Source organism: Neovison vison, chromosome 7 (genome assembly GCF_020171115.1).
Source record: "Neovison vison isolate M4711 chromosome 7, ASM_NN_V1, whole genome shotgun sequence".
Taxonomy (NCBI): domain Eukaryota; kingdom Metazoa; phylum Chordata; class Mammalia; order Carnivora; family Mustelidae; genus Neogale; species Neogale vison.
The window spans coordinates 195,999,994-196,020,757 of record NC_058097.1 but is presented as its reverse complement, the minus strand read 5'-3'; the positions used below and the strand labels follow the sequence as shown (position 1 = coordinate 196,020,757).

Genomic DNA, 20,764 nt, shown 5'->3' with positions numbered 1-20,764 from the left:
GGGACCAAAGACAGTCTATCTTCGGATCCTTTGCCCAGCTGTCCGAAGGATGGGGGAGAAATTAATAATTATAGACTTCGGAATGGCGGGGAGCAAAGCCCTTCCTGGCACATGACCAGCTCCCAGCTCAGGAGGTCACCCAGGAACTCTGAGCTGCTCCGGGTGGGTGGGGAGGGGCAGCCTGACTCGACGCCCCACTAAGGGAGACAAAGAGGGTAAGAGGAGGCCGATCCTGGGCAGAGTGCCAGGCAGTAGCAGGCAGGTGGAGGTGACCCCTGACTTCACAGAGAATCCCGCAGGGCTCAGGCAGCCCCGCCCGCGGACCCCAGCTCCGGAGTGACAGTCCAGCTTGGAGGAAGGGGGCGGGGCGGGGGAAGAGCCGCAGGCATCCACGGAAATCGCAGTCCAGGGATGAATCACCGGCACAGGACCCCGAAGAGGAGGGGAGGGGGGTGAGGAAGGGGCGCGGATGCGGCTGGAGCTCCGGGAGCTCAAGCCTCGCACGGGGGCCCCCTCTAGCCCCGATGTGGGAAGCAAAGGGAAGGCCCGGTCCCGCGCAGCTGCAGCCCCCGGCCCGCCAGTTCCCGGGGGGCGGCGGGACTCACGGCCTTCAGCTGCTCCAGCCGGTCCTTCATCCTGGTGCCCAGACGCCCCGAGGCAGGTGAGCGCGTCCCAGGTGAGCGGCCGGAAGTGGCGGCCGGCCGGCCGGGGCGACGGAGTTGGAGGCGCAGGCGGAGGCGGGCGGCAGCCGCGGGCTAGGAGGAGCGTCCGAGGCCACTGGAGGCTCCGCCGCGCCGCCCCCTCCGGCCCCGCCGGCGCCGAGCGCTCCAAATCCGGCTCCCGGGCCGGCGCCGGCGCGCAGCGCAGATCCGCCCGGCGGGCCCGCCCCTCACCTGGGCCGCGCCCCGCGCTCCTCCTTAAAGGGCCCGAGCCGGTCCCCGCCCCCACGGCTCCCGCTACCGGCGCGGCGGCCCCCTCCGAGGACCTGAGGGAGGGCCGGGCCCGCGGGACCGACGGACAGCCCACCCTTTCCGTCTGCCCGTCCGCCGTTCCCCGGCTGCTCCAGGCTGTGCCGGGCCCAGCCCCAGCCCCGCGCGGTCCGGCGAGCCGAGAACTCGGGCGACGCGCTTTGCGCCTCGCAGGTGGGAGGGAGAGCCAGGCGTGCCGCCGGGAGGAAGGGCGCTCCGGGTGCCGGAGTTGGCCGTCCAGGGGCCTGCGGGTGGACGCTGTGGACGCGCGTTCCTAGAGGAAATAACTGGGAATGCGACGGGACGGGGCAGGTGGGGGCGAAGAATTTGGGTCTGACACAGCCGGCAGTCGGGGCTCCTCCGAGGAAGGGGCGCAGTCCAGCGCGGACGCCAGCACCTGCTGCTCAGAATGTGTACAACTTTGGGGAAGTCGCCGTTTCGCCAGGGGACTCCGCTTCCGCGTCTGTAAGGCAGAGTGAATTTCACTTTGGTGTGCCGTGAGGCCCGGGCGACAGGGGAGGAATGACTGGCTCGCGCCGCAGAGCGCGGGGTGCTAAGATGGGGACGCGCGCGCGTATCTCTTGTCTATTTGGAAAGCTGAAGCCGCCTCTGCTCCACCGCGGTGCGGGTCCGCAGGTGGGATGTGTCTTCTGAAAAAGTGGGCGGGTTCTTCGTGCTGACCCCTCCCTGCATGCCCCACCCCCCGCACCCTTCCCTTTTCCTGTTCGTCTTCCTCCTGGGGAACCAATGATCCGTCCAGCCGCGGGCCGCGCTCCGCCAGTGGGACTGGCGTTCCGAAGACAATTCTCAGGTCAGGACTGTGCGCTCTGTATTCAGGTTAAAAGGCTGTAAGTGCTTTCGTCATTCTAACAGAACTTTGCCCTCTTCTGCGATCTCGGTGCTTGCTCCATGCTGACTTCCTCGCCTCCCATAAAAATACGGTCTGCAAGCGGTGGGTGGATGAACTCTGGTTCTCAGCCCGGATCCTCCCTGTAGGGTCCGCTTCCTTCCACCCCCGACCTTCCCTTAGAGGGGTTCCCGACCTTGATAAAGGCAGGCTTCTGCGCCCCCTGGTGGCCATACATGGAAAAGGTGAGTTAAGTCAGAAACCGTATCCCACCTTCCCTTAAATTTTTGTTAGTGGGGATGGGATAATTGGGTCCCGCGCCTTAGAAAAAGAGAGTCTCCTGAGGGAAACATATTTGAACAGCTTTACATTAAAGTCTGGAAAGGGCCATAGGAGTCTGAAATAAGGAGCAAGGATAGCCGTTCAGCTTCTGCCTGAACACAACCACAAATGGAACATTCAAGGCCTCCTTTTTAAAGGTAATTGTTTTTAAAAAGATAAGATCAGGGACATTTGGGTGGCTCATTCGGTGAGGCCTCTGCCTGCGGCTCAGATCATGATCCCAGGGTCCTGAGTCAGCTCCCTGCTCAGCAGGGAGTCTGTTTCTCCCTCTGCCCCTCCCCCACCCCAGTGCTCGCTCCATCTCTCTCTCAAATAAATAAATAAAATATTGAAAATAAAGATAAAATCATGACTCTCAGACAACTATAAAATGAACACACATCAAAGATTTTATTTGACTAATTAATGAGGGAACCATTAAGGTGTCAAAAAACTGTTAATAGAAGGACCCAAGGAACACACCCATACACAGGCAATCAGGAATGCTGAAATGAGTATGTTAAATGCCAAACTGGCTTCTCCATGGGAAAGATCTCATTTGCATCTCTATGGAAAGAGTTATTTGCATTCTGAGCAGTTTTTTACAATTTACAGAATTGTAAAATAGTACAAGACCACAGGAGGCACAAATCAGTAATAAATGCAAATAACCCAGAAAGGCCCAGCATGCCATCTGATACCTAATAACCTAATAATTCTTTTTTCCATTTTATTTCGCAGTTTTTCCAGACACCTCAAGGAAGCATCTTTCCTGGTTGAAAAGTTCCAACTTTTGTTCGTGTATTGCTTTATAAAGCAAAAATCTCCCTCCCTGCTGCTATTTCTTGCTCCCTCCCACTGCTATTTCTTGCTCCTTGCCTTTGTCCAAACAGAAATGTAATCTGTTCTTTCCATGAAGGGAGAGCTGCTATGGCGTTGTGGAAGGATTGCTGACACAGAGCCAGGAGGCCTGGGTTCTAGGCAGACTTTCTGCCACACGACAGCTGTCCCTTCACACCACACAACCTGCATTCTCCTTTGTGACATAGGGGCTGGTCAAAACTAGTGGTTCCCAACCTTTTCAAGATTAAGAATGTCCTATTGTCTTTGTTTTCATTCATGCATCTCTTATTTCAGAAGATTCCCTAACCTTATCAAAATATATTTATGGGATAATCAGAAATTTGGATTCCTCGAACTCAGAGGCATAGACCAGATTGGTGGTTGCCAGAGGTGGGGCTGCAAAATGGAAGGAGGAGGTCAGAAGGTACAAACTGCCAGTTATAAGTCCAGGGGATGGGACGTACAGCATGGTGACCAGAGTTAACAAGAATGTATTGTGCATTTCAAAGTCGCTGAGACAGTAGATCTTTTTTTTTTTTTTTAAGATTTTATTTATTTATTTGACAGATATCACAAGTAGACAGAGAGGCAGGCAGAGAGAGAGAGGGAAGCAGGCTCCCCACTGAGGAGAGAGCCCGACGCAGGGCTCAGTCATGACCTGAGCCAAAGGCAGAGGCTTAACCCACTGAGCCACCCACGTGCCCCAACAGTAAATCTTACAAGTTCTTGGGACCCCTGGATGGCTCAGTCAGTCAAGCATCTGCCTTCGACTCAGGGTCCTGAGAGGCTCAGGGTCCTGGGATCAGGCTCCCTGCTCAGAGGGGAGTCTGCTTCTCTCTCTGCTTCTACCTCCCACCACTACCCTGCTTGTGCTCTCTCTCCCTCTGGCAAACAAATACATAAAATCTTTTTTTAAAAAAAATTCTCATCACAGGAAAAAATTTTAACTATGTGAGGTAACAGATGTTAACTACATTTATTTTTCCGTGTGTGTGTGTGTGTGTGTGTGTGTGTGTCACATCATTATGCTGTACACCTTAAACTAATACCATGTCTTGGGGCGCCTGGGTGGCTCCGTTGGTTAAACAAATGCCTTCCGCTCTGGTCATGGTCTCAGGGTCCTGGGATCAAGCCCTACATCCGGCTCCCTGCTCAGCAGAGAGCCTGCTTCTCCCTCTCTCTCTGCCTGCCTCTTTGCCTACTTGTGTGTGTGTGTGCGCGCGCTCTCTCTCTCTCTCTCTGTCAAATAAATAAATAAATAAAATCTTAAAAAAAGAGAAAACTAATCCAAGGTCATATGTTATAATTATCTCAATAAAACTAGGAAACCAAAAAGACATTTGATTTTCTACGAGATGTTTCCATGAAGAAAAAATAAACTCTTGGTTAGCCTTTGGGGCCATAACAGAAATGACTATATAATTTACCTTAAAACCCTTAAAACTTTGTAAATATTAAAAAATACTGTAAAGAGCTCTCTTAACTGGCACCTGGGTAGCTCAGTCGTTGGGCATCTGCCTTTGGCTCAGGTCCTGATTCCAGGGTCCTGGGACCAAGCCCCGCATCGGGCTCCCTGCTCAGTAGGGAGTCTGCTTCTCCCTCTCCCACTCTGCTTGTGCTCTCTCTCTCACTGTGTCCCTCTGTCAAATAAATGAATAAAATCGGTTTTCTTTGTTTTTTTTTTTTTTTTTTTTTTAAAGAGCTCTCTTAAGTGCATTTGGAGTCCAGGAACCCAAGATGGGCCACATCAGCAGACATCTTTTATTATGTTTTTCTGTTTGAAGGCAGTTACAGACTTGAGGCCTTCTTTAAAACTCTCATTAGGTGGGGCGCGTGGGTGGCTCAGTGGGTTAAAGCCTCTGCCTTCGGCTCAGGTCATGATCCCAGGGGTCCTGGGATCCAGCCCCGCATGGGCTCTCTGCTCAGCGGGGAGCCTGCTTCCCCCTCTCTCTCTGCCTGCCTCTCCGCCTACTTGTGATCTCTGTCTGTCAAATAAATAAATAAATAAATCTTAAAAAAAAAAAAAAAAAACCCCTCTTGTTAGGCATGAATCCTGTTTTGTTCATTTTCTATTAGTATATTAATATGTGCTCTTCCCCGCCAGGCAGAGTATGGATTCCACCTGCTAGTTGTGGACAAGGAACTGGAAAAGTCAAGTTCAGTGGGATATGGGACCTGGGCCAGGGGAGTCTGGGGTTTCTGGGGGCTGGTGAAAAAGACTCTAATATTGAGCCCAAGTGGACTCTAGGGTCTCCAGGTAGGTGGACAGGGACTTAAGGTTCCAGACTCGCTAGGAGCCCTTTCTCTCTCAAGTATTTTTATTTTTCTGCCCCACGGTGGAACTTGGTTTCCCACCCACTCTGTCTGGGTGTGGCTGTTTCCCCATTAAACGGACCTCATCCAGGTCAAGTGTGCATTTTGGCTCTGTATAATTCAGCCAACACTTAATTTCACTTTCACAAACAAACCAAAGAGAGGATCCTGGCATCCGGGAGCTCCACTTCCTCCTCTCTCCTCCCTCTGAGTCTACGTCTTTTCCCATTGGAGAAAAGGACTGAGCCCTACCCCATCTGGACCTCAAGAGGCTGCTGCAGAACCGGCGAGACCACTTTCTGGCTGCTGCACCTTGAGGTATGGTGGTGAGTAGAGATAAGGGGAACGAGGGAATTTAAGGGGAAGGTCCTTTCTGTTCCCCAGCTCTTCCCCACCACGGGAAGGATGGAGAATAAACTTACTGACCCGTGGTTTTCAACTCCTTTAGCATTTGTATTGGCTACATACTGCTGCATAACAAATTGCCCTTGAGCCCACCAGCTGGAAGCAACAAACCTTTATCATCCTCTGGCTTCTGGGATTTGGGAATCCCCGTGCAACTGAGCTGTGTGGCTCTGTTGCACAATCTCTCACAGACCTCAGAGAGCAGTGTCGCCTGGGGCAACAGTCTCATCTCTTGGCTTAACTTGGGGGGGGGGTCTCTTCCAAGGTCACTCTGCGTGGCCAGGATTTGGTTCCTCAAGAACTACTGGCTAGAGGCTTCCTTCCGTCTCCTGGCCATGTAGACCTCTGCCTAGAGCAGCTCACAACATGGCAGCTCTGATGGTTTCCATCAGAGCAGGAAGATGAACAAGAAAGGGAAAAGGAAGTCAAGGTGTATTTGTAACCTAATGCCAGCTGTGACATCACATTTGCTGTATTCTGTTCACTAGCAGCGACTTGCGGGCTGCAGCCGACAGTCGAGGTGAAGAGGATTACACAGGAGAATGAAAGCCAGGAGCCATCTCTTAGCTACCCAGTACAGAGGTCAAATCCCAAATTAATGCCAGAGTTACACTCTTCACCTTCCTATAGCTTGCTTCTCCCTGCTCCACTTCTTCTCTCTCCTCCCTCTGAGTCTACGTCTTTTCCCATCGGAGAAAAGGACTGAGCCCTACCCCATCTGGACCTCAGGAGGCTGCTGCAGAACCAGCGAGACTACTGTCCATCCTGGACAACCCTGATACATTCTTCAGGCCTCAGAGTAAAGGTTGCACCCTCCAGGATTAATTTAAGTGTCCCCAGACATGCCCATGTGACATGGCCTGGACTTGATCATAGCCCATACCTCACTGCCAGTTACGTGGTCTGCCCTACAGGCCACTGGTCTGCCTCACACGCCTTCTGTAAACTCCATGAGGACAGCGGCTTCATCTCTCCTCTTCACCGACGTGGACCCAGACCCAGGCGTAGGGCCAGAAATACACTAGGCACTCTGTTAACGTTGACCACATTTAATAAGTGAGTCTTCCCATGATACGCTCCATTACGTCTCTCTTCGGACTGGAACTCCTCACTGGCTTCTCGTTACAAAGAAGAGGGAGTCCATACTCTTAGAATGGCATTCAGGCCCTCGCCCCCTCTGGCCCGGCCCCGAGCACTGCCACCCCCATGACACACACAACCCCATCGTCAGCTTCACCTAACGCCCACCTCTTCTCTGAGCCAGATGTGCCCAGGATTTCCCACCTCCCTCTGCCCTTTTTCCACTTCACGTCTGGCAGATCCCTGCTCCTCCTTTAAGACCTAAACCCTCCGGACATTAGCGGGGGGAAATCAGAGGGGGAGATGAAGAACCATGAGAGACTGTGGAATCTGGGAAACAATCTGAGGGTTTCAGAGGGGAGAGCATTAGGGAAGGGGGTAGCCGGGTGATGGATATTGAGGGCACGTGCTGTATTGAGTACTGAATGTTATATACAAATAATGAATCACTGAACACTACATTAAAAAAAAAAAAAAAAGGCCCGGAACCCTTCTGTTCGCTCAGGCAGCCCCTTGGCCCCCATTGCCTGCCTGCTCCCAGTAGAACTTGTTCAGACCTCTTTCGAAAGCCCACCCTGGGTTGTCTTGTATCTAGCTGCTTACCCCTCTGTCTCCCTGGCTAGACCATGAACTGCTTAAGAGCAACAAACCAATATTACTCACCTTCTAGGGCTACTACGAAGTAAATGGAATGCAAATATTTGGAGAATAAACCAAAGAATGGTTTATTCACACACACACACACACACTCTCTCTCTCTCTCATGCATTCTTTTTGGATCCTCCTCTCTTCTCCCTGAGGAAGAAAGATGATCCTTCCTTAAAACTGAATGCAATTGCAATGCCACATGTTTTGGAGAATTGAGTTTAAAATATTTGCAAACATGTCTTTTTTTTTTTTTTTTTTTTTCCAAGTAGGAGCCCAACATGGGGCTTGAGTTCATGACCTTAGAAATAAATCCATATATCTCTGGTCAACTGATTTTTTTTTTTCCAGTGGACCAAAGGCCCTGCATGGAGCCCATTGCAGGACTTGAACTCACAACCCTGAGATCAAGACCTGAGCTGAGACTTGAGTTGGGTGCTTAACCGAGTAAACCACCCAGGTGCCCCTTAGAAAGAAAAAGGTCTTATATTGTGTTGTTCAGATGTTTTCCTAGCACAAAACTCCACAGGCCATAATCTGTGCCTTCAACTTGACACTGTAAATAATTTGAACCTTATGCATTTCTCATTTTGTTTATATACACTCCTCAATCCCTAGAGCCTAAAAGCACCAAGTGCTCCCCTGAAGAACCTAGAAAAGAAGCCTCACCCAGAGGAGCATATGGTTACTTCTTCTTGCTTCTTGCAATGCCTTCAAAACGCCTATCAAGAGGAACAGATAAACACAGTGGAGCAAAGGGGAAAGGCAAGTGAATCACTATGGCTTTAAAATGTTTATAACCAAAAAAATAAGCCATGTCATATATTTCTCCATTTGGATGTTGTGTTTTTAAGCCCAGTGTGTCAGATCTCTGCTCCTCCTTTAAGACCTAAACCCTCCAGACATTAGGGGGGGAAATCAGAGGGGGGAAATGAAGAACCATGAGAGACTATGGAATCTGGGAAACAATCTGAGGGTTTCAGAGGGGATTGAACTCACAACCCTGGGATCAAGAGTTGTGTGCTCTACCAGCTATGCCAACGCAGGCACCCCTCCATTTGGATGTTAAACCAACCATGCTGAATCTTTTACTGTATTTTTACAGTTTTTCCATGCCCCCCAAAGATGTCACAATAATTTGGAGGAATAGAGTAGATATTACTTCCCCCATTTATTAAGAAATTAAGTATAGAAAAATGAAGGAATCCTCCCAAGCTTCCATAGTACAGAGAGAGCTTGCTGAAAGAGGTTGTAGTTTTGTTCCCTGGGCTTTGAAACACACCATCCACACCAAAATCCCCCATTCTGCCTGTCCTGGCTTTGCGACCTTGAACACGCTCCTCAAACTCCCTGTGTCACAGTTTCCTTATCTGTTAGCGGAGAAAACAATACGATCTGTCCCCTGGGTTTTTGTGATGATAAATGGGCAATCATTAATTCCCTTGTGCAATCCTTGAGAAGAAGCCTGCAAACGCATGATAAGTCCACTTGTTTTTCTCAAGGAGCACCTGGAATTGAGAAGTGCCTGGACTATTTCAGTCACTAGTGAAACCACCCTCTGAGTAGTCAGTTGAACCTCAGCAGGTTCAATAGAGTAAGGAATAGAAGGGTTTAGTGGGGACAGAGCTCAGAAAACGTAAGAGAAATGCACCCCGCATCCTAGAGTCTGACCACATATTTGCACATTATAGGCACTGAGTGAACCTGTAGGAGACCACTGGCTGGGGTTTGATCAACACAGTGCTCTTCACACTTCTTGGGCCACAGAAAGTTTATTTCTCCCAAACACAAATTCAACAAGACTCGTGTCCTGCAGAAAACACTGACCTAGTGAAATATTGCACTAGAACACGGGAAAGGCCCAAAATATCCGTAAGTGAGCCAAAGTATCCGTAAGTGAGCCAAAGAAGATCCTTTCCAGTTCTTGTCTTTTTGTTTTTTCTTTTCTTTGTTTTTTTGTTTTTAGGTTTTATTTATTCATTTGATGGAGGGAGGGAGAGAGAGAGAGAGAGAGAGAGCACAAACAGGGGGAGCAGCAGGCAGAGGGAGAAGTTGATTCCCCACTGAGCAGGGAGCCCGATATGGGACTAGATCCCAGGACTCCAGGATCAAGACCCCAGCGGAAGGCAGATGCTTAACTGACCGAGCCACCCAGGTGCCCCCCGCTTCTTGTCTTTCAAAGGAATATGGGAACATTTCAGTTCCATGTAACACAAATCCTGGTCATGATTTCTGCCTTCTAAGCCTGTGATACATTTTCAGAAAACAAAACAAAAGAAAAAAAATGTAGCAAACATTTTATACTTTTTCAGATAGGAAACAGAGGTACAAAGAGCTCATTCTTCTGCCTTTACCATCCCCCCTTTAGGAATGCCCTTCCTGGGCGCCTGGGTGGCTCAGTCCGTTAAGGGTCATGAAATTGAACCCCGAGTCAAGCTCAGCTGAGTCTGCTTGTCCCTGCTCCCCCAACCCCCCCACCGACCTCCACAACCCCCACACATGCACTCTCTCGCTTTCTCTCTCTCTCTTAGATAAATAAAGAAAATCCTTTTAAAAGAAAGAAATGCTCATCCTGCTCCTCTTTGCACACAGAGAGACCTGAACACCTGCATGGTCAGCTCCAACACCGCCACCCACCCCCCCCCACCCACCCCCGACACACTTGCCTTGATTCCTTTCTCTGTCCCTGGTCAGAAGCTCACTGCATTCTATCACTTGCCGTTGGGCTATCATGGTAGGTATTCTTCAACACTACCAGACTTAACTTCCTACAAGGCAGGAGCTGCCTCTTACCTCTCTGCCTCTTGCCCCACCCACCACAGGTGGGGTACATAGTACATAGCAGAGTTCAATAAATACTTGTTTACTGTCTTCTTAAATGTTGTTGGATGAATGAATCACTCATAATTTTTTTTATTTTTATTTTTTTAAGTAAGCTCCACACCCAACATGGGAATTGAACTCACAACCCTGAGCTCAAGAGGTGCACATTCCACCAACTGAGCCAGTCCAGCACCCCAATAAATGACTCACTAATCAATGGGCAGAGGAATAAATGAACTTCCACCACCCTACAAAAAGACAGTAAACCATCCATGTTCTGATGTTCCGATGCCATTACCCTGAAACAGGGATCATCCTACAACAGTTATGCTCCCACTCACAGCCACACTATAGTCCTTTCCCTCCATTGTGCCCAGTCAGTGTTTATTTCCACAGAACGGGCTTTCCTCAACCCGAATTGAGATTTGAACCAACATTACCCCTCCCTGACCCAGAGAGGCTCAATTAAAAAAGCAATCCTCCCAATTATGCACTTCATGTCTTCATCCAACTGGGCTGCCATTACGAAGTACCGTAGTTGGGGTGGCTTTGGAAACAACAGAAATGTATTTCTCACAGTTTTGGAAGCTGGAAGTCTGAGGTCAGGGTTGGGTGAGGAACCTCTTCCAGGTCACAGACTTCTTGCACCCTCACATGGTGGAAGGGCCCAGCGAGCTCTGTGGGGTCTCTTTTATGAAGGCACTAATCCCATTCATGAGGTCTCCATCCTCATGACCTAAATAACTCCCAAATACCCCACCTCCTGATATCATCCCACTGGGGATTAGGATTTCAACAGATGAACCTGAGGTGGGCAGACACAAATATTCAGACCATAGCATCTAGGGACAGAGAGAAATGTGAGACTTGTGTGTGTGTGTGTGTGTGTGTGTGTGTTTGTATCTGAGACAGAAGGAACATGAGGGGAAGATACCCAATGGACATGGGGAGAGTGAGTTAGACTCAGACTAATAACTAATGCAGAGTCAGATACTAAGATGGAGACAGATTAGCTCTGGGTATAAATGTAAGAAAAAAAAACCCACAACTTTTAAGCTCCTGCTTCTTTCCCAGGAAGAAGAATTTAGGATGAAAGAGAATTCGAGAAGGTAGGAGCCCAGCATTTGCACCACAGGAACCAGCAGAGTGGTTACAATGGTCCCAGTTTGATATGTATCTCATTCTTGGTTCTGTCCCTGCTCACGTGTACATATGACCCTGCTAAGAATCTGAGAACTAGACCTAGACTCTACACGTAATGATGAGGATAAGCAATGACCACATCCATGGTTGTCATCTCCCTTTTAAAGTCACAAAGTATTTTCACTTTGGGTCCTCACAACTACCTCAGGTTTAAGTCTGGTGGGCATTTTCATCCCCATTTTAGAGATGAAGAATCCAAGGCTGAGAAAGTAAATGACTTTTCAAAAATAATATAACAGGAAGAAGTAACAGTACAAATCCAGTGACCTCTTAGCTCCCACCTCCTCATCTTCCAGAAAGAACACTCATTTGTTTCTTCCCAGCAATGCTAGAGAAGAACATCTAGAGTCTTCACTGTATTTAGGACAACAGGAACCTGATCATTGTTCTCTTCAAAGCATCCTTAAGCTCTCTATTTCTCATGCTGTAGATCAAGGGGTTCAGCACAGGGGTGATGAATGTATAAACCACAGACACTACCTGGCCCCTCTCTGGAGAGTAGCTGGAGCTGGGGCAAAGGTAGATGAAGCTCCCACATCCATACTGGAGCAGGACCACAGTCAGGTGAGAGGAGCAGGTGGAGAAAGCCTTGTGCCTCCCCTCTGCCGAGCGGATCTTCAGGATGGTGGCCACAATGAAGACATAGGAGAGAGCGATAAGCAGGAAAGGGATGGTGAGGACGGTGACACTGACCACAAACAGCGTGACCTCATGGACCCAGGTATCTGCACAGGCCAGTCTCATGACAGGGAGGATATCGCAGTAGAATAGGCTGATTTCTTTGCTGCTGCAGAAGGGGAGTTGGAAGATGAGCACAGTCAGCTGCATGGCCAAGATGAAACCCAGCACCAGAGACCCCAGGGCCAGCTGGACACACAAGCGCCAGCTCATCATGAGGGTGTAGTGCAAAGGATGACAGATGGCCACAAATCTGTCATAGGCCATGACAGCTAGTAAAATGCAGTCAGTGCTGCCCAGAAAGATGAAGAAGAACATCTGGGTGCCACAGCCAGGCAGGGAGATGAGAGCTCTCTCCACGGACAGGACACTGGCCAGAGTCAGAGGGGCAATGGTGGAAGAGTAGAAGATCTCCAGAACTGCCAAGTTGGCCAAGAAAAAGTACATGGGGGTGTGCAGAGAACGGTTAATCCAGATGATGAGAGAAATGGAGACATTGCCGCTGATGCTGACCAGGTACATGATCAGGAAGGCCACGAAAATCAGCATCTGCACCTCAGGCAGTTTGGAGAAGGGGTGGAAGTGGAAGTGAATCATCCCAGTTTGATTTGCACTCTCCATGTAGTCAAAGAGTTGGGCCTGTTGACGGTAATAGGCTGTGCCCTGAGGATAGATTAATGTCAGGACACAGAGCTCCCGCTGGGTGACCCATTCAACTCTTGGCTTCTCCCTTTCTTGAGCTCCCCAACCCCAAACATCTTTTTCTTCAGGCTAAACTCCACAATTGGAGCACCTGGGTGGTGCTCAGGGTCGGTTAAGCATCTGACTCTTGGTTACAGCTCGGGATCTCATGGTTCTGAGAGGGGATCTGTGTCAGACTTCATGCTCAGTGCAATCTGCTTGAGATTCTCTCTCCCTCTCCCTCTGTTCCTCCCACTTGTGCATTCTCACACTCTTTCTCTAATAAATAAATCTTAAAAATGAATAAGTAAATAAATAAATTCTGCAACTTACTTCTAAATCAGAATTTTTGTTGTAATCACCCAGAAGTAGTTCACCTCAGAAATCCTTTTCTTTTTTATTGTATTAGAATATACATTGCATAATATTCATAAGTTTAGCCACGTGGAAGTGTACAATTCAAGGGCATTAAATACATTCACAATGTTGTGTAACTGTCACCTCTACCCATAACCAAAACTTTTTTATCATCCCCAACAAAGACTGCGTACCCACTAAATAATAACTCACCATGTGTTCTCCTCCCAGCCTCTAGTTACCTCTATCCCAATTTCTCTCTCTCTCTCTCTCTGAGTTTGCCTACTCTAGGTACCTTCACACAAGTAGAATCATACAATATTTGTCCTTCTGTATCTGGTTTATTTCACTAACCATCATGTTTCCAAGTCCATCCATGTGCTAGCACATATCAAATTTCCTTTATGTTTTATGGCCGAATAGTATTCCGTTGTGTGTATATACCACATTTTGTTTATCCATTCCTCTGTTCATGGACACTTGGTTTGTTTCCACCTCTTGTCTTTTGTGAATAATGCTATCATGAACATAGGCGATTAAGTATCTGTTTGCATCACACTGAAATCTTAAGTCAGAATACCATACCCAGACCACAAATCTCTGCTCCCTAATTCCTCCCCTGGTTCTCAAGAGCACAGCCTCTGGGATTAGAACCTACTCTGGAATTAGACCATCTGGTTCTAATCCCTGATCTGCCACTGACCAAGAGTATGACATAGAGCAACTCATTGAAGCTTACTGTTTCAACTTCTCTATCTATAAAAATAACAATAGGATAAAACTCTTAAGATTGTTTTGAGAAATAAATGTGTCTGGCCCCTAGTAAGCTCTCCATGACTGTAGCAATAATCATTAATATTTCATTTCTTCCAACTCTTCAAGACCACCTTGATGCTTCCAGTTCCTCCAAATAAGCCTCCTTGAGCGTTACTCCCTTCCACCCAACCAAGACCTATGGTTTATCTCTTCCATTAGTCTTTTTCCAATATTGTTATTATCCTTGGCTCCTTGACTTTTTGTCAACCCCGTTGTCTTCTGTAATATCCAACATGCCTATTCCAGGCTGAACAGGACTAAAGATTGCAAAATCCTGCTGAAGGGGCCACAGCAAAGGGGCATTACCAACCCCAGCACTGTCCCCAGTCCTCTAAAGTGCAAACCTCCCTGGTCTCTTCAAGTCTTTCCTCTGCTACCTCCTTCCTCACTAATAGTAGGTGACCCAGCCTCCAATTTCACAGAAAGAAATAACAAAAGCTACTTGGAGGCAGCCTATCATCACCCTCACTAGCACTGGACCTAGAACATAGGACCTACAGCATACCCATAACACATAACCTCAATCTTACATCACCCTCTCATGCCTCCCTATCTCCTTCCCATTACGACCATTCCCTACTTCTTTAGTACAGGCAATCCAGTTTCCATCTTACTCCTTGAAACCACTCTAATGAAGGTCACCAATGACTTCCAAATCATTGAATCCAACAGCTACTTTTGACTTGATCAGCATTGCATTTTAAGCTGTCCCTACTTCTTGAAATTCCTCACCCATAGCCTCTGTAATGCTACTCTACCTCTCTAGCACTTTTCCTTTTTTTCACTTTTCCATTTCTGTCACTTCCAGGGACCACCCTTCCTCATAATAATTTGCAAAAGGAAGATTTTGTTGGTTATTCTAGGTCTGCTTCCTGATCCACTCTCCACCCTGCTCTGCCCCATGGGAGGCTAGTCACTAAGAACTGCATTAACCAGTCTCCCTCACCTTGTGGTTTCTGGTTCAATTTGGCCAATGAGAGGTACTGGCAGGAGAATGAAGAGTAGCATAAAAAAACACTGGGTGGGGTGCCTGGGTGGCTCAGTGGGTTCAAGTCTCTCCCTTCGACTCAGGTCATGATCCCAGGGTCCTGGGATGGAGCCCCACCTCAGGCTCTCTGCTCAGCAGGGAGCCTGCTTCTTCTTTCTTCTCCTGCTGCTCTGCCTACTTGTGATCTCTGTCAAGTAAATAAATTTTTAAAAATCTTAAAAAAAACAACATCACTAGGGTATTTCCCCTCTCCCCAACACACACACACACACACACACACACACACACACACAAATACACCATACTACATCTCTTGCAGAAACAAAAACTGGTGCTTTGCCTTTCTTCCAATGATTAAGCAATTCGTGATACCACAGTAAGAAGGGGGAGGAGACCACATAGTACCCTGGGCTAAACCAAAGCAAGATCACCCTGACTGGATTATGGATGCCCAAAAGAAAGTATTTTTATTATTTTTGCTATGCTGATTTCTGAAGATGCGTCATCACCTTTGAAAATATGATGATCATGTAAGAATGCTATTTTCCACCATAAACAGAATAATACAACCTTAGTATTCTTGCTGATTTGTGGCTTTATCCTTTGGTTATTTGCTGGGGTTTTGCATCTGACTAGTCAGTCTTTTCAAAGTCTGATGTCCTGCATGCTTTGCAAGTAAAGTGTTTTCCCTTCCTAAATGCGTCTGCCCCCACTGGGTCATCGGTTTGGCACAGCCTTATGTAAGGAGGGAGGGCTAGAAGATGGCTGGAATTAGGTAGGGAAAAACCCATCAGTTCCTGAAAATATTGTTCCTTGAAATTTTTGGTGCCTTTTCCGGGAGCAACATTAGGAGCACATATCTGCCTGCCTCTCTCTCTCTCTGAGGAGTGAGGATAGTCAGCATATCCTCTACCCCAAATATTTGATCTCCATGAATTAAACACTAAGGAGGCAAACAGTTATAGGAAAAGTACTATTATCTATAATCAGAGATTTCACCATTCCTGAACGATGTATTTTCTTCTGTGTTCACTTGTGTATTTCTGTCCCGTTCATGGACTCAAAGCTCCAGGGGTGATTGGGTCCCATTCTTCACTAATGCCCAGGACGCTAGCACAGTGCCAGGCACAATGTAATTCCGTATTGACATGAATACTAGAGATTTACTGAGGCCCTATCAATGCCAGCAACTGATACTGAGTACTTTTGAAGTAGAAATAGTAATCTTCATTTTAGCACTCTGATACTAAGCATATCCTTTCTGGAGGGATAATCAGCTGTTTTTCTTTCTTTCTTTCTTTTTCTAAGATCTATTTATTTTTTTTAGAGAGAGAGAATTGGGGGGGGCATGGTGCTTCAAAGGGAGAGAGAATCCTCAAGCCATGTCCTCGCTGAGCCCCTGAAAAGGGGCTCAATTCCCGGACTCAGAGGTCAGGACCTGAGCCAAAATCGAGAACTAGCAGCTCAACCGACTGAGCCACCCAGACACCCCAAAGATAATCAGCTGTTTTCAAGAAATGATTAAGATGTCACATGCATTGGGGCATCTGGGTGGCTCAGTCGGTTAAGTACTGACTCTTTTTTTTTTTAAAGATTTTATTTATTTATTTGTCAGAGAGAGAGAGAGAGAGAGAGAGCACAGGCAGACAGAGAGGCAGGCAGAGGCAGAGGGAGAAGCAGGCTCCCTGCTGAGCAACGAGCCCGATGTGGGACTCAATCCCAGGACACTGGGATCATGACCTGAGCCGAAGGCAGCTGCTTAACCAACTGAGCCACCCAGGCGTCCCAAGTACTGGCTCTTGATTTTAGCTCAAGTCATGACCTCAGGGTTGTGAGATCGAGACCCCCCTCCATTGGGTGCTGTGAGAGATTCTCTCTCCTTTCTCCTTCAGCCCCTTCCACCCCCCACACCAAAAAAAAAAAAAAAAAGGATGTCAAATGCACTGAATCAGCACTCTCATCATTAGCGGATCTACCCTAAGGAAATAGCCCAGAATATCGATCCAAAGGCACAAAGATGTGTATAGTATGTCTTAATAATTTCTCATAAGGAACCAAAACAAATGCTTAATGCAAAGTAACATTTCAGTCACTTAGAGTATATCCATGTGACAAAATATTACATTTCCCTTAAAAGTGTTATAATAAAGAGGTTTAATAAAGTAAGAAGATGTTTATAATATGACGTTAAATGAAGAAAACAAAGAAGCAAACTGCGTGCATGGCACCAACCAGTTCTGTTGCCAGCAGACAGGGCATCAGTAAACTCTTCATAGTGTTTTTGGGAGAAATGAGGGATGACGTTTTCTTCATGTTTTCTCCACTTTTCAAATTTTCTTCCCCAAAATGTGGGTTTTTTATTTTTTTTTAGTTATAAAAATGTTATCAATTTTTAGAATTCTCATTTGAGAAGCAATGAAACTGAAGAGACATAAACACCCCAAGTTATACAGCCAGTCATTGTCAGAACCAAGATTAACATCCAGATACGGCCATGGGATCTGCACACTTGCCAATGAGGCAGACCAAGATGGCGCTAAATCTAGATATTTATGTTTATGTTTGTTAATTCCCAGGCATATCATACTCTTGACTTGGGCTAAGTTTATTGTTGTGTCCCTTCCTTCCTTTTTCTCCCTTCTCTCCTTCCCCTCTTTATTTTTCTTTAGCCTCATCTCTTTTTTTTTTTAAACTTTTTTTATCTACTCTAATGAGAGAGAGGGAGAGCAGGAGTGGGGGCGGGGAAGGAGCAGAGAAAGACAATCTCCAGCAGACACCCTGCTTAGCATGAAGCCTGACTCGGGGCTCCATCTCATGACCCTGGAAACCACAACACTAGCCGAAACCCAGAGTCGGACGTTAAACTAACTGAGCCATCCAGGCGCCCCATCCTCATTTCTTCTTAAAGCCAACCATTTAGAGTTAGCTCATTCTTCCAACCCATCAAGATCTTACGGAAAATTGCAATTCTTTGCTCCAACAAGCAATCGATTTCTCTCCCATTGTCATCTACAAATTTAATGAACATGTTTCTCAAAGCTATAACTGGTCTAATGCCCATTTATAGCTATATTAGATCAGATATGGAAGCCACATCCCTCAAGCATAATAACCCCAATATCCCTCAAAATTTTCTTCAGAACATCAATAGGTTTTCAAAGAAGTTTTGTTTTTGTTTCTTTTAAGATTTATTTATTTATTTATTTATTTATTTATTTATTTGACAGAGATCACAAGTAGGCATAGAGGCAGGCAGAGAGAGAAGAGGAAGCACACTCCCCGCTGAGCAGAGAGCCCAATGCGGGACTCGATCCCAGGACTCTGAGACCATGACCTGGGCCGAAGGCAGAGAGTTTAACCCACTGAGCCCCCATGCGCCCCAGAAGTTTTTTTTATCCCATTCGGTTAGCCACCATATCATTATCATATAATATCATTAGTTTTTGATGTAGTGTTCAGTGAATCATCAGTTGCATATAACACCCAGTTTTAAAGAAAAGTTCTCTGTGTGGAATGTCTTAAAAACAACAGCATATTCCACTGCAAAACAGAATCACACTGATTACAGAGAGATGTTCAACATACCTTAGATAAGGAATTCTAATTCTCATTGCTTAGACTCACCTGAATCCACAACACATTCTACACACCCTTGCCCAGACACACACGTTTCTCTCTAATGAACACATAAATGTCGTCCTACTTGACTATTAATCCATTTTTGCCTTAGCTGTAAGGAAGTCCAAAACTAAGTTTTATATTCAACTGCTTATCATTCCTCAACTCCAGTAACTCTGTTTCTGTTTCGTTCTTGCCTTTATAATGCACAAGTGAATTTTGATCTTACTGTAGCTAGGGTTTTATTGCAAGGCACTCTATTTTTAGGAGTATTCAAACCATAGTAAATATATTGTATGAATAAAAAATGTTCTTGCCTTTTGTGTCTTCATCCAAGGTATTGACAAGTGAATGAGAAATCTCTCCGCTCTCCATTCCCAATTTTGCTCCTTCTCTGGGTTCCTCTCAATGGTATAAAAATGACAACCCTGTGAGCTTGGTGGTAGTTAAATGTTCTCTTTCATTGTCTGCTTTCTTCTGCCTTTGCTGATGCATAATCCCTTGCGGCTTGAACATCGGATCAGGGAATTCTAGTTCTCTTCTTACCTGGGAAATATAAAGCCTCAATAATGTTGCATCTTCTTTGATGTCTCTTGTGGTACCAGTACTGCTTCCAAAGACTTTGCAAACACTCAAAGAAAGATCCCTTCCTCTTCCTTGATGAGAAGGAAGGAGCCTTGGCATACTCCTCTACCTTCTTCCCTCATACGGTATAATTAATAGGACTGTTCTGCCTCCACTCGTTCGACAAGTATTTACTGAGCATCTACTACCAACTAGGCATTGAGCATGTAACTCAGAAACTGAGTAGATTACACTATGTTTCCTGGGTGTCCCAATGAAGCATGTACCCCTCCTACAAGGAGGGTGGATAACACTTTCTCACCGCTCTCGGTTAACCTAGGAAATTGGTCACACTTTGAGAGAGAGGCAGACTTATTCTCTCACCCTCAGCAGTGGGCTGTCTGTTTTAAAGATTTGCTTGTTGTTAGAATATTTGGCATAAACTGTGTCACTTCCTTTGCTCCAGGAGATGGCACAAATATTCCAACTCATTTGTAATTCCACCCCAGGAAGCCCCTCAGGGGATCAGGAATCCCAAGGTCAGAAGGGTTCATTGGTCCATTCCCCAGGGTCTAGACCACACAACAACTCAATCAGCCTGGTCTTCCCTGTGCTCTCCTTACCTTCCGCCTGGAGAAGCTGGCAGCCACATCCTTCCCTGAAGCTGAGTGAAGCCCACAGTGGAATCCTCTTCTCAAGGATCTTGGGAATCGTGGAGACCGACACACTGAGAAACCACCCAGACACTGTTAATCCTTCCCTGCTGTGTCTTCCCAAGGGGGAAACATGGGACTTTGGGTCTTGCAGAGACAGAATTCTGGGTTCTCTTTTAGTTCTCAGTTCTTCTCATCTTATTTCTGGGGAATTCCCTGCCAGCTTTGGTTCAATAAAGCCCCAAGAGGCTAACTTCACTTTTAACTTGACCATCCCCTGTAGGTCAATGTTTGAACACAAATAGGAATTGTTTGGAGACTTGATATTCTAAATTGCTTTAATTGCTACCAGACTTAGCTATAGTCCAAGTATTGCTTAATTTTTACTCTCCAAGTTTGAGAGAGCTTAAAGGATAAACAGTTTTAATTTATCCAAGTAGAGATTAATGTTGGGCACCTAGACAAATTCTAGGAATCCTTCAGAACTCAGCCAAGTGTTAAATAAAGCCATATTCTGATATACACCCCTTCCCTTTCCCTCCTCCAAAAAAGGAAAAATCACTCCCTGCTTCATGCTCTGTGATGGCTTTGTCATATTTTTGTCATATGGCATCTATCCTTGTTTTCTGTCCTGTAGCATCTATCACTCTATATTGTGTTTATTACATTACTTGTCATTCCATCCCTACCACATAGGTGCGCAATGGGAGCAACTAATTCAAAGAGATATTGCATTGCATGGTGTGGTATGTGGCACGGCCCTGAGACCATGACCAGAGCTGAAAACAAGAGTCAGTCGCTTAGCCAATTGAGCCACCCAGGTGCCCTTACATTGTTTTACAACAACAGTTTATAGTGATCCTGGTTAAGGCTTTTATAAAATGTAGGAAAAACACTTCCCAAACTTCAGACATGAATGAATAGTTTTCATTATTTATGTTTTATATGAGTTACTGGTATG

General features: G+C 46.6%; 2 protein-coding genes across 4 annotated transcripts in view; both read right to left on the bottom strand.

Annotated features, from left to right (window-relative positions):
- The window catches only part of STX3 (syntaxin 3), a 42,330-nt gene extending 41,513 nt beyond the window's left edge, over positions 1 to 817 (bottom strand). For all 3 annotated transcript variants that reach the window (XM_044259386.1, XM_044259385.1, XM_044259387.1), the window contains exon 1: positions 606 to 817. In XM_044259386.1, the coding sequence (XP_044115321.1) occupies positions 606 to 635 (30 nt within the window). In that variant the 5' untranslated portion in view covers positions 636 to 817. The remainder of the gene's footprint in view (positions 1 to 605) is intronic.
- Positions 818 to 11,808: 10,991 nt separating this feature from the next.
- LOC122913681 (olfactory receptor 10V1-like) lies at positions 11,809 to 12,747 on the bottom strand. The gene has a single exon (XM_044260329.1). It carries the CDS (start codon positions 12,745 to 12,747, stop codon positions 11,809 to 11,811), a length of 939 nt encoding a protein of 312 aa, XP_044116264.1.
- Positions 12,748 to 20,764: the final 8,017 nt, after the last annotated feature.